Genomic DNA, 12,836 nt, shown 5'->3' on the forward strand with positions numbered 1-12,836 from the left:
ACTGATGATAATTTATTTCATTTTATCAATAATTAATTTCATCCATGGATACACAAACTAATTGAAGACATGTATCTATCTGTCTCATTAAGAGATGCATTTCCAGTAAATGATTAGTTTATATTTAATAATTACTTATCACAATATGTGCTATCTTGTCTTGTTTTTAAGCAATCATGTACCCATAATAATTGCAGCTATAATTCAATCCAAAGAAACTTTTTAACATTTGGAGCCTTATAGTCACAATATATACATACATATTTTATGTATGTATTTTTATTGAGTAAAAACATTTCCAAATATAAGCATGTTACAGTATGATGATCTGGGGAAGGTGGAATAAAAATAAAAATTCAAGAAATAAAATAAATACAATGTTTTGAATAGGTGATAGTACCATATTTCTGTGGTTTTCAGATGTTAACATTGAGATATAATGCAACTATTTTTTTAATTTTAAAAAAATTATTTATTTTTAAATAAAGATATTTTTAAATCTTTAAAAAATATATTTTTATTATAATAAAATAAATTTTATTTATTTATTCATGAAAGACAGCGAGAGAGAGAGAGAGAGAGAGAGAGAGAGAGGCAGAGACACAGACAGAGGGAGAAGCTGGCTCCATGCCAGGAGCCTGATGTGGGACTGGATCCTGGAACTCCAGGATCACGCCCTAAGCTGAAGGCAGGTGCTAAACCGCTGAGCCACCCAGGTTCCCTAATGCAACTATTTAAAATATTTAAAATTCGGCAGAAATATCAGTTTTTTAAAATTTAAATAAATGTACTCTATCAATCTTTAAAAAAAAGTAAGGGATACACCAGCATGAGAGCAAAACAGTTTAAATACCACTAAGATTAGTTATTTAGCACTTTTATTTTGACCTGAAAAATACAAGAAAATTTGCTTTGATTGTAGCTTAACATTATTTTGTGTCTTTATTACCATTTGTTAGGGTGGAGGGAAGGAATTAAGCAAAGTTTATTTTAAATAATTTTGGCTAAAATTTTTGCAGCTATGATAAATTTTGGAGGCTTCTCCAAGCACTTAGAGCTAATAGAAATTACTTGGAACCTTAACTTCATTGTTAGTTATCCTTGGGTCCACTGCATTGGTAACAATAATCAAATTCTGCCAAAGATTCAAATTAAGGACAAGGTTGAATATTGTGTGTTGGAAAGTATTGGGAATAGATGTAGCAAAAGCCATGGAGGAATGAGTGAGAGGGGAACATGGGGAAACATAAGCATAAGCAACTCTTCCAAGGCACTTGAAAGTAAGAGGAAACAAAGAGTTGGAATAGAAACTCCAAAACTGGAAAAGAAGGCAGGAGCAGAGAGAAACAGAGAGAAAGACAGGGAGAGGATCTTCTACACCTGATCTCTCATACTTGGTTCTCAAACCTGAAGGGAAACTATCAAGCAATTACACGTTGATGAGGGAGAAACCAGGAAGTCTTGAAAATCCAAGAGAGGAACAATTTTTAGAATGAGTTTGCCAAGTACCTCAAAGGTACCAAATCCTGACTGCAAATGGAATGATTAGTCTTTGAATCTAGGAAGGATATTTACATTCTTTAACAAGAGGAAAGAAGGAAAGATTTGTATCGATGCATGTAAATTTGTAGATGATGTTAACAAGAAGTTGAGAATCCTCCCTATGTGTAGCTTTTCTACTTCTCCATGAATGAAGCTTGAAGATTGTTGAGAAATGGTGTGTTTGATGTTTGAAGAGATTGAATTATGTTGTATTATTAATAATATTGACATAAATATTGAACACAGTATTTCACAAAGGCCTGATCTTTGTGATAAGCAATAATTACCTAATCGTTTTAGATTATTTTGAAGGATAAAATGTGAGATGAAATCAAAATAACAGGGTGTGTTAGATTATACTTTTATGCCCTTTTTGAAATGAAATTTTCTTTTCCTACTTGATCTGAATAGGTAATAAAATATTTTTATTTATGTTACACAATATTTTTTTTCCAGAATTATCTTCAAAAAGACTTTACAATCCATGCTAATTTAAATATAGTGGAATAAATATTTGCATATAGTGTTGCTAATTTTCCAGAAGCAAATTATGGCAGATATTTCTGAAGTCAGAGATATGACAAGTTACCTGGTTTAAACTTTCACAAATACTGCAGTATGAAAAGAGGAATTTTAAAGAGGAATTTTGGAATTATATTATGATGCAATTTCAGAAAAAAGTCTTATAAGAGATTTTACTTAAATAAATATTAAATAAAAGGACTTGAACTTGGAAAATGCTTTCTAATGCTGACTCATTCACTTCCTCAGATACCTTCTCTTTCTGTCACTTTCAATTTAAGTAATATGATATATCACTTGTGGATGACGTTCATAATTATGCTAAATGAATAATCTTTAACATCTACACATCCACAGCTTTCAACTTTTCAGCTGCTAATTAGATTTTAGTTATAACTCCATTAATCTGAACCTGAAGTTGAATAGGGTAAGTGGCAAAATTAAGGTGATTTTGAGTCTAAAATATAATTTTAAAATGATCAAAATAACTCAAATTTTCATAGGAAGAAATATAGTTGTTTTATTCATCTAGCCATCATTTTTTTCCTGTTGTATTATTTTGTTGTTGTTGTTGTATTGTTTTAATAGCCTTCACTGTACAATATTTCACTTACTGTTATTTTACTTTTGCTGTTTCCTGCCTGGAGTGTGTAGGGTCCTTGAGAAGGCAAGAGTAACTGACAGAATCAGGTGCAGGAGAAGGACACTGAGGGGTTCCAGGATGCGGCAGATGATAAGGACTTTGATTTATACTCTGAATGGATTAGGAAGCCACAGGAAAGATTTGAGCAGTAGAGTGACATTATCTGAATTACTTTTAAAATGCTTTGTTTGATTGCTGTTTTGGGAAAGGGGCTCCAGAACTACATGGAAGAACAGAGATTGCGGCAGCTATTAAAATAACTGTTGGGAGAGACCCTGGTGGTGATCAGGGCAGTAATAGTGTTGGTAGACAAGTGGTTAGATTTATTACGTATTTTAAAGGCAAAGTTGAATTATTTTGATTTCAGTTTGGAAATGATGTGTCAGAGAAAGAAAGAAGCTAAAAATAAATCCAATAGCTTTGGCCTGATCAAAGGGAAGCATAGAGTTGATAATTACAGAAATGGCAAAGACTGGCAGAGAAACAGATTTAGAGGAGTTCTTAATTTGTCTTTGCAACATGTTAAGTTTTGGGTACCTATAAAAGTGACAAGTAGGAAATGGAACATGTGGGTCCGAAGTTCAAAGGAGACCTACAGACTGAGCTAGACATTGGTAGACTGTCAGAATTTTGACTAGTATGCAGTGCTATGGGTGCACATCAGCTGTCCAAAGGAGTGCATGCATCAAGTGAGCAGTTCCAAGAGATGAGCTTTGAGACATTTCAACATCTGACTCTATTTTCCAACTTTCCTAGTACATTTTTCGAAAGGAGGGGATTATTAATCACATTTTAAAATTTTTCTTTTATTCTTTGAAGTTTTGAAATTGTTCTGTCCTTAATTTATGAGTGCAATGTTCATTTTTCCCAAATATAGTGATTAGATTTTTAATAACATTTTCTTTCATATCATAAATTATACCATTTATCTTTCTTTTTCATCATTGTGTTTTCAAATATTGGCTATTTTATTCATATTCTTGGTTTCTTCATATGTCCAGAGATCCTTGATATTTAACTGTCAGTGAAAAATGAAAATGGAATTATTTTAGGGAATTGGTGTGGATTTCCCATACTGTTATGCATGAAAATTTATTTTCCTGCCTCCTCTCTCCTTTGAGTTGTAATGTTGATTGAAGTTCTGTTGACAGTGAGAGAGCTTATTGATTGATTTAATTCCTTGGGAATTATTGGTCAAGATTTCAGAAAGTTAAACAAAGGATATTCAATTACCAGAATGAGTTGGATTTTACTCTGGTGAATTCAAACCAAAACCGAATGCCTTGATTTACCCTTGCAATTTATTATTTTCTTTAGCAAAGTGACTTTTATTTTTTTTTAGCCCATGATTAATGCCACTATTGTCTATTTACATGAAAGTGGGGAGAAACATGCGTAGACAGACATTTACTGAATTCTGTGGCATTGTGTCCCATTCCACACTTGCCTTCCATGGTGTGTTCTCCATGTTACTAACTGAACAAGGAGCCTCTCTACTTGGCAAATCAGCCCCCTAACACCATTATAGTTCATTTCCAATATGTGACTATAAGCTTTTTGCCTTTCAGTAAACTATACTATGGCTTTTAGCTTTATAATTATAGATGTAGCTACTGGTTTATGATTAAGAACTCAGTGAATTTGGCAAGAACATTCTTAAAATGTGCTTCTAGTTACTAGCTTTGTGAATTGGGGAAATTTGCTTAAGGCTAGTAAAAATATGGCTTATTTTATTTTTTTAAAGATTTTATTTATTTATTCATGAGAATACACAGAGAGGAGAGAGAGAGGAGAGAGAGAGAGAGGCAGAGAGGCAGAGACACAGGCAGAGGAAGAAGCAGGCTCCATGCAGGGAACCCGACGTGGGACTTGATTCCCGGTCTCCAGGATCACACCCTGGGCCAAAGGTGGCACTAAACCGCTGAGCCACCCGGGCTGTCCTGGTTTATTTTTCTTTAAGGTAAAGATGGTAATACCTAACACACAAGATTAGTCTAGTTTTAACTAAGGAAATATATGTCAAGTCCAGTTCCTAGAGACTAGTACATACTTAATAGTACCATTAACAATGATAATATTGTGAGTCAAATAATTTCTAATTTTAAATAGGTAGTATAATGTTTGTTTTTATTTTCTAATTTATTGTGGGATTACTTACACATTATATAAATTTGGAAATTATTTACCCACATATTTTAGGAGAAATATAAGTTAAAAAATATTATATGTGTATGTGTTACACATTTTATAGGTTTATCAAATTTTGTGTTTCTGTTGAAGACTATAAGGACAGCTAGGGGGAAGGATTACTGTGCATGTACAGGATTGTTCACATGTTTCTATATTTCTTTTTATATAGACCATTTTTTTTAGAGCAGTTTTAGGTTCACAGCAAAATTGAATGGAAGATACACATTTCCCATATTCTCCCTGTCTCCACTTAAGCACACCCGTCTCCATTGTTGGTGTCCTCCACCATACTGGTACATTCATTACAAATGATGAACCTACAATGACACATTGCTGTCACTGGAGTGCCTAGTTTACCTTAAAATTATACTCTTGGTATTGTACATTCTCTGGGTTTAGACAAATGTATAATGATATGTATCCACCAGTATTATACCAAATAGTTTCGCTGCCCTAAAAATCTCTATGCTCCACCTTTCATCCCTTCCTCCCTGCAACCCTGAAAGCTATTGACTTTATATTGTCTCCATCATTTTGCCTTTTCCAGAATGTCACATAATTAGAATTATACAGTAAGTAGCCGTTTCAGATCAGCCTTTTCAGATTGGCTTTTTTCACTTAGTAACATATATTTAAGTTTCCTCCAGGTCTTTTCATGATTTGTTTTAGTGCTGAACAATATTCCATTATTATGGAAATATAATAATGGATATGCCACAGTTTATTTATCTTGTTTTCTTATAGTTCCATATCACAATTTACTGGTGTCATTTATAAATGTATTTTTTACCAGTTCCAGCATTGCATAGGTGTATTTTTTCCTATTGCCCAAGTTTGCCTTTGTCATAATCTGCATACACTTTAGACTTCATAGAAAATACACATTAAGTAGAATTACACAGGGCACTGTATTACAAATATTCAAGTCTGTAAGATCAGTATTAATTGGATTTGTTTAGGGACACCTGGGTGACTCAGTGGTTGAGTGTCTATAATCCTGGGGTCCTGGGATCAAGTCCTGCATCAGGCTCTCTGCAGGGAGTCTGGTTCTCCCTCTGCCTATGTGTCTGCCCCTCTGTGTCTTTCATGAATAAATAATAAATCATTTAAAAAATAAAATAATTGTATTTGTTTAGAATCTAATTGGTCAATTACCAGGACTCTGTATGGTAACCAAGTTTTGCTCAATTTTTTCAATTGATGAGTTTGGGTTTATGGAGATTTGCTGATTTGTTTTCAAACAACCTAGAATTTTTCAAATATAAGAAATAAATGGTTTAACTACATTAATTACCACAGCAACAGTAAAACCTTTCAGAATCCACATAGAAAACAAAAAACTAAACTAAGAGCAAAATGAAAGACTAATGTGGATTATCCTGGAGCCAGCCTTTGGAGCATGATGTGATTATAGTTTTCACTTTTCTCTCTCTCTCTCTCTTTTCAGTTTAACTATATTCCCATTCAACATGAAAATGAAATGGAAGAAATATCAGGAGATATAAAAGAAGAATCAAAATCCCCAAACAACAAAGATAGACTGATCTACCAGTTAAGAACTGAGGTAAGATATTGGATAAAGATCACAATACCACAACATACCTGAAGATTGTTAAATGAAATACTATTTTAAGAAGTATAACTGAGGCATTGTTGGTTACTTTATGAAGAAGGATGCTGCCAAATATCAAAAATAATATAATCAGTTTATATATGACTTAAAATGCTGTAGGATGATACTGACTCATGACTAGGTCAGAATTATCTGACTATTATAAAGAAAAATTATTTGATGAAAAAAACCACCCAATAGCCAATACAATTCTAACTGTGAGTAAATACATATTCAAGGTTCAGTCAGCTGCTGGATCTGTGTTATTGTCAGGACCAATGACTTACAAAATGTGTTGCATGTAGTTTCTGGTGGAATTAACATGGCTGTTGGCAGCTTGCAACAGTGAGAGACAGGTGGGGTGACCTCACTTTTGTTAGTTAATTTATTTCTTAGGTAAAGCAAGTAAAATGATGGGGACATTTATTTTCAACACTTCTACCGCGAACCACCAACAAAAGAATTTTCACAGATTGTAATCTCTGTTTTCTCGGTCATGTTAATAAAGGAGGAATTATTGTTCTTGCAAATAGGGGACTGAATTATTCGCACTACATAGAAAATAGTGATAGTGCATTAAAAGTGGAAAGTCCTAAATTACTTATTTTGTGTCATAATTCTAGAAGAATGTCTTGGATACCAATGTGTAGGAACAATTCAGGAAATACAGGCTGGGAGGAAGGAGATTTGTATTAGATGGTTTCTTCTTTATAAAAGTCTGTAAAGACTGAACTCACCTCACAGTATATCTTATATCAGAAGAACGTAGTACAGTGGAAAATGCATAAGTCATAGATTTTTGCAGCCAGAAGCAGCTCCATCACTGATTACTTTATTCTGATCAAGTCCTCATACCTCTAAGTCTCAGTTTACAGATTGAAATAATGGAAGTAAGAATAATAAAAGTCATCACATAGGATTTTTGGAAAGGTCACACACTGCAAGGGAAAACCTGTCGGAGGCAGCATGTCTTAATTTGGGAAGTTACACTAATTGTTAAGGATAGAGCTCTTCCTTATTGCATCAGTGCCATTGCCACCTCTACCACAAGTCACGTACGGAAAGGGGTGGAGGAGTGAGGAAAGGCATATGCAGAGATCTGTGATGAGAAAGGCTGATCTGTTGAAAACAATTCTTCTACCAGTTAAGTCAAATGGGAAAATTGTTGGTTTCTATGATGGCTGTTTTCTAAAAGGAATCAAACAAACCATCAGGAGAGGCACCACTTTTTCTTGGCCCTGAGATCTGAGAACATCTTAGATGAAGCTTTGCACAACATGTATAAAAGCTTACTTAACAGAGACAAAAACAGAAAGGCACATCTGGCTATTTATTATAACTCTCCTCCAAAGCCAAGTACATGATCTTATATCATCACTCTCAGATGCACTGGGAGCCATAGCAACATAGGATCTCTGATGTATAGCTTTTTTAGTTTGATTCGGTAAAAAGTTCAGAGACTCACTTATTAATTATGTGGCCTTGTGTTAGCTGTTTCATATCAATACTGCTCAACTGTGTTTCTTAGATTAGGATACAAACCTTTTAACTACCTAAAAGTAATTTTCCACAAGACATTCAAGTACTATGATATATTACCTTAATAGAGCACTGAAAGCTGAAAGCAAATGAAAGACATGAATTGGCTGTGTCTTACTATGTGCACTTGACTGGTATACTCAGTTGAATTAAATTGCAGAAAGAGAAAGACAGATTTGTTCAAGAGAAAATTAAATATTAAACAAAATATTGAGACAGATTCTTAATAGAAACAATGAGCATGTTTGTGTGTGTTATATATGTGAGCATACATGTGTTCATTTCAGTTTTAAATTAGGATAAAAGCTACTTTCTTCCTTAGAAAAGAAGACAGATAACCACCCTTTGTTGGCATTATTTCATTTTTTACACTGGCTATGCTTAGGTCTCTAAAATCATATCATACTGTGTAATATGTTTTCATAAAAGCCATTGTGTGATTGTGCCATACCTTCATTAAAGTATAAACTATTTTTAAAAATCAGTTTTTTTAGATATATAATCAATATTGCAGTTTGTATGTACGCATACATCTTTGGACATTTAAAAATGGCTTAGGGTAAATTAGAAATGGTATGGTTCGGTTAAGAGAATGTTTATTTTTTAAAATATTTTATACACATTGACAAATTATCCTTTAAAAAATTTATATCATTGGGATACCTGGGTGGCTCAGTGGTTGGGCACCTGCCTTTGGCTCAGGTCATGATTCTGGGGTCCTGGGATCAAATCCTGCATCGGGCTCCCCTCAGGGAGCCTGCTTCTGCCTCTGCCTATGTCTGCCTCTCTCCCTGTGTCTCTCATAAATAAATAAATAAAATATTTTTTAAAAAAGAAAAATTATATCATTTTATATTCTCATTCATCTGCAATATATAAACATTCTCATTTCGTTATGCTATAGCCAACAGTAAACAGTATATATTTTTTTGTAATATTTCCCTGATAAACAAAAAGGTCATTTCAATTTGTATTTTACTTATCTAAACATAGATTTCTGGCTGTTTTCTCATCTTTACTGATATAATGTCTATTATAATAGCTACCACTTACTGATAACTTCAAATATGTCACATTTATAGTGCTGGGCCATTGACACATAAGATTTCATTTAATATCTTAATATTCTTATCCGTATATTCTTTTTTTAATTTTGTTTTCATGTTTATTATGTTTTTTATTTTAATTCCAGCATAGTTAACATATTTTATTATTTGTTCTATGATCTATCTATATTTTTTTGTCTACTTTTAAAGGAAAGCCTTAGAGAATTTACCTTGCTCACGATTACAAAATAACCTCAAACATTATTGAAATAAATTTTTACCCATGTTGTAATTTAGTTCCAGTTTTCTGGAGGTGCACACTCAAGACTCAGATTGTTGGTAAGTTAGGCCACTTACCAAGGCCCCCTAGCTAATGAGTTTTAATCCACAAGCCAAATGTTGCCAACAGTCATTCATTCTTAGACATTGCTGACCTGGTCTATCACCCTGTGAGTTTACTGAAGAAATGCAATGGATTTTCAAACAATATTGTTTGAATTGGAAAAAACAGTATTTTAATATCAGACATCACAATTTTTAAACATTGATGATTCCCATTTATGATGGACAACTTTTAAGCTGTTACTAATACTTGCCAATTTGATAATAGTATTGTTTTCACTTGACCAGTGTGTTCTAAATATTTCTTAAGTCTGCCTAATTTTTTTCTTCAAAAGTAAGCTTCTCATTGTAGAAATTTGGTCAAAGAAATCTGAAATGCAGCCCTGACAAAAAGGTCCCAGAGTATTTACATAATTGGCTCTTCTGGCCCATGTGAATTCTCTGAGCACCAAGTCGCTGGGTGAATGGATATTTCTCAGGATATGCATATGTATAACATATACATTTCATCTCTTCTCCTTATTTAAGATCAGGGCCCTTCAAACTGGAAATGAAAAGGTTTTTTTTTTTTAGAATGGAAATTAACAGGCATTCTGAGTCAAGAAATCATTACTTCTTTCTACAATCTGGTGTTACTTGAAAGCAGGCTCATAATCAGGAAAAACTCCTTTTACAGTTTTTTTAGTCCAACATTTTTGGGATACACATTCATTCAAGAGAAAATAACTGGTTTATCTTTTATTATTCTAAAAAACATATTGCCAACATTTCAGTTTCAAACTTTTAGGAATTTTGATCCCTTACTTTATTTATTTGTGGATTGTTCCCATCTATCCACATGTATGTATCCTATTTCTGTTGCACTTCAGAAAGATGAATTAGACATATTTTTCCCAATTTAGCCCAATAAGTGCAACTAAAAACTCTGAACATTGTACTTAAACAAAAAGTATCTCAAAGTTGAAGAGAAGAGGCATACCATCTATGTAACTTAGAACTTAAGAAATGAGAGGTGCCTGGGTGGCTCAGTCACCTAAGCATTTGACTTGTGATTTTGGCTCAGGTCATGATCTCACGGATCATGAGGTTGAGCCCCACCTTAGGCTCTGTGCTCAACATAAAGTCTGTTTGGGATTCTCTGCCTCTCCCCCTGCTCTTCCTCCACTTGCTATCTCTCTTTCTCTAAAATAAATAAATAAAATCTTAAAAAAAAAAAAACTTAAGAAATGACATGGTAGTGAATTTCCTGAATTTCCTTTTTGCTGTGTATATCCCAGAATTGGAGCTGAAGAAGCCAGCAACCTGGAAACACCAGTAGTACAGATAAAAGCAAAAATGGAGGGGTGTCGGGGTGGCTCCGTCAGTTAAGTGTCTGACTCTTGATTTCAGCTTAAGTCATGATCTCAGGGTGGTGAGATGGAGGCCTGTGTCAGGCTCTGCACTGGGTGTGAAGCCTGCTTAAGATTCTCTCTCCCTCTGCACCCCTCCCCCTCCACACTCATGCTCTCTCTCTCTCTAAAAAAGATAAAACAATGCTACCAAAGTGTGCTTACTGTAGCCAAACAACTATGGAATTGTCAGCTTCTCAAGACAGAGATCTTTCAGATAAGTATTCTAATTCACCTACAGAAAAATAAGGTAGTCCCACCTCAACCCCTGTTAGCACAATTGAATGGGGAGCCTGGACTCCCCACCGTTGCCAGACTACAAAGAGGTACCCAGTCCTCCCTTCTTCTTCTTCTTCTTCTTCTTCTTCTTCTTCTTCTTCTTCTTCTTCTTCTTCTTCTTTCTTCTCTCTCTTTTTTAAGATTTTATTTATTCATAAGAGACACACAGAGAGAGGCAAAGACATAGTCAGTGGGAGAAGCAGGTTCCCCACAGGGACCCCAGGATCACAACTTGAGCCAAAGGCAGACACTCAACCACTAAGCCACCCAGGTGTCCCCTCAGTCCTCCCTTCTGAAGTGGTTGCAGAGAGGGTTGAGCTGAAGCTAGGACTTGTATTCCTGTTAGATAGTAATGAGGCCGGCAGACCCCAGTGGTGCCAGTGGAAAACATAGGGAGCCTATGCTTTCACATCCACCCTCTCGCAGTTAGGGTCTGGTGGGTGCCTGGAACTCTCACCTTCACACAGAATTAACAGGAGTACCTCCAACCATGTGTCAAAGGAGGTTTAGTGAAGAAATGGAACTTCTCCATTCACCTGGAAGTAGCAAGGCAGTGCTACTTCCTTCTTTCACCTTCCAGATGGGTGTAACCCATCTAAAACATAATGTTTAGATAAAATCTAGAGTCTCTTTACATAATACTCAAAATATCCAGATTAGAGTTGGAAATTACTCCTATTAAGAACAGAATATCTCAAAGTGAACGGAAGAAGAAAATCAGTAGATACTAATACCAAAATGGTGGAGCTGTTTTAATTACCAGTGAGAATTTTAAAATGGCTAACATAAAGGTGCTTTAATGAGCAATTATGAACATGTTAGAAACAAAGAAAAACCATAGGAATTCTCAGTAAAGAAAGTCTCAGAGAAATAGAAAATACAAAGAAGAAACAGTTGGAATAGTTAGAACTGAAAATAACTATTTTTAAAATTATGAATGGAAGGGACAGAGGAAGGAATCAGTGATCTTGAAGACAGAACATTAGACATTATACAGCCTGGGAAAGAAAAATAGAGCCTTTGCTAACAGCAGCTGAGGTGGTTTGAGGTCCCAAAAGATCAAACACATATGCCTTTGGAGGCCAGTATAAGAGGAGAAATAGTATGGGGCTTGATAGAACTCAAACAATGGGTGAAAAATATCCAAATTTAGGAAAAAGTTCAAATCTATAGTTAATAAATATGGTTAACCCCAAACGGCTTAAATTCAACTATATCCACAACAAGACACTTGAGTCAATTTCAGAAAATTAAGAAAAAATAATCTTCACAGCACCAAGAAGAAAACTGAATCTGACCTACAGAAAAAAAAATCCAAAAAACAGTGAATATCTCATCAGAAACCAGAAGAAGGTAGTATACTATCATCCAAGTTCTAAAAGAACTGTCAACTCAAAATACCATATACTCAGTGTAAGGACATTCTCGGGTGAAGGAAAACTAAGGATTTGTCTCCAGCAAATAAGAACATGAAAAAATGCTCAACATATTAGCCTTTAGGGAAATGCAAATTAAAACCACAGTGAGATAGAACTACCACCTTTCAGAAAGGCTAAAATAAGAAATAGTGACAATAGCAATGCTGGTGAGGTTGCAGAGCTCCTGGACCACCCACTATTGCTAGGGGCAATGTAAATGATAACACTGGAAAACAGTTTGGTAGATTTCCAAATAGCAACTACTATGTCATCAAGTACTATGCATCAAGTTGCATTCCTGAGTATTTCTGTAGA

General features: G+C 34.5%; 1 protein-coding gene across 1 annotated transcript in view; it reads left to right on the plus strand.

Annotated features, from left to right (window-relative positions):
• LOC129495465 (coiled-coil domain-containing protein 102B-like) overlaps nt 1-12,836 on the plus strand; it is a 187,733-nt gene that overhangs the window by 39,515 nt on the left and 135,382 nt on the right. The window contains 1 exon segment of the mRNA XM_055302996.1: nt 6,345-6,461. Within this exon segment, the coding sequence (XP_055158971.1) occupies nt 6,345-6,461 (117 nt within the window).

The sequence above is a fragment of the Nyctereutes procyonoides genome, unplaced genomic scaffold (assembly GCF_905146905.1).
Source record: "Nyctereutes procyonoides isolate TBG_1078 unplaced genomic scaffold, NYPRO_anot_genome, whole genome shotgun sequence".
Classification (NCBI taxonomy): domain Eukaryota; kingdom Metazoa; phylum Chordata; class Mammalia; order Carnivora; family Canidae; genus Nyctereutes; species Nyctereutes procyonoides.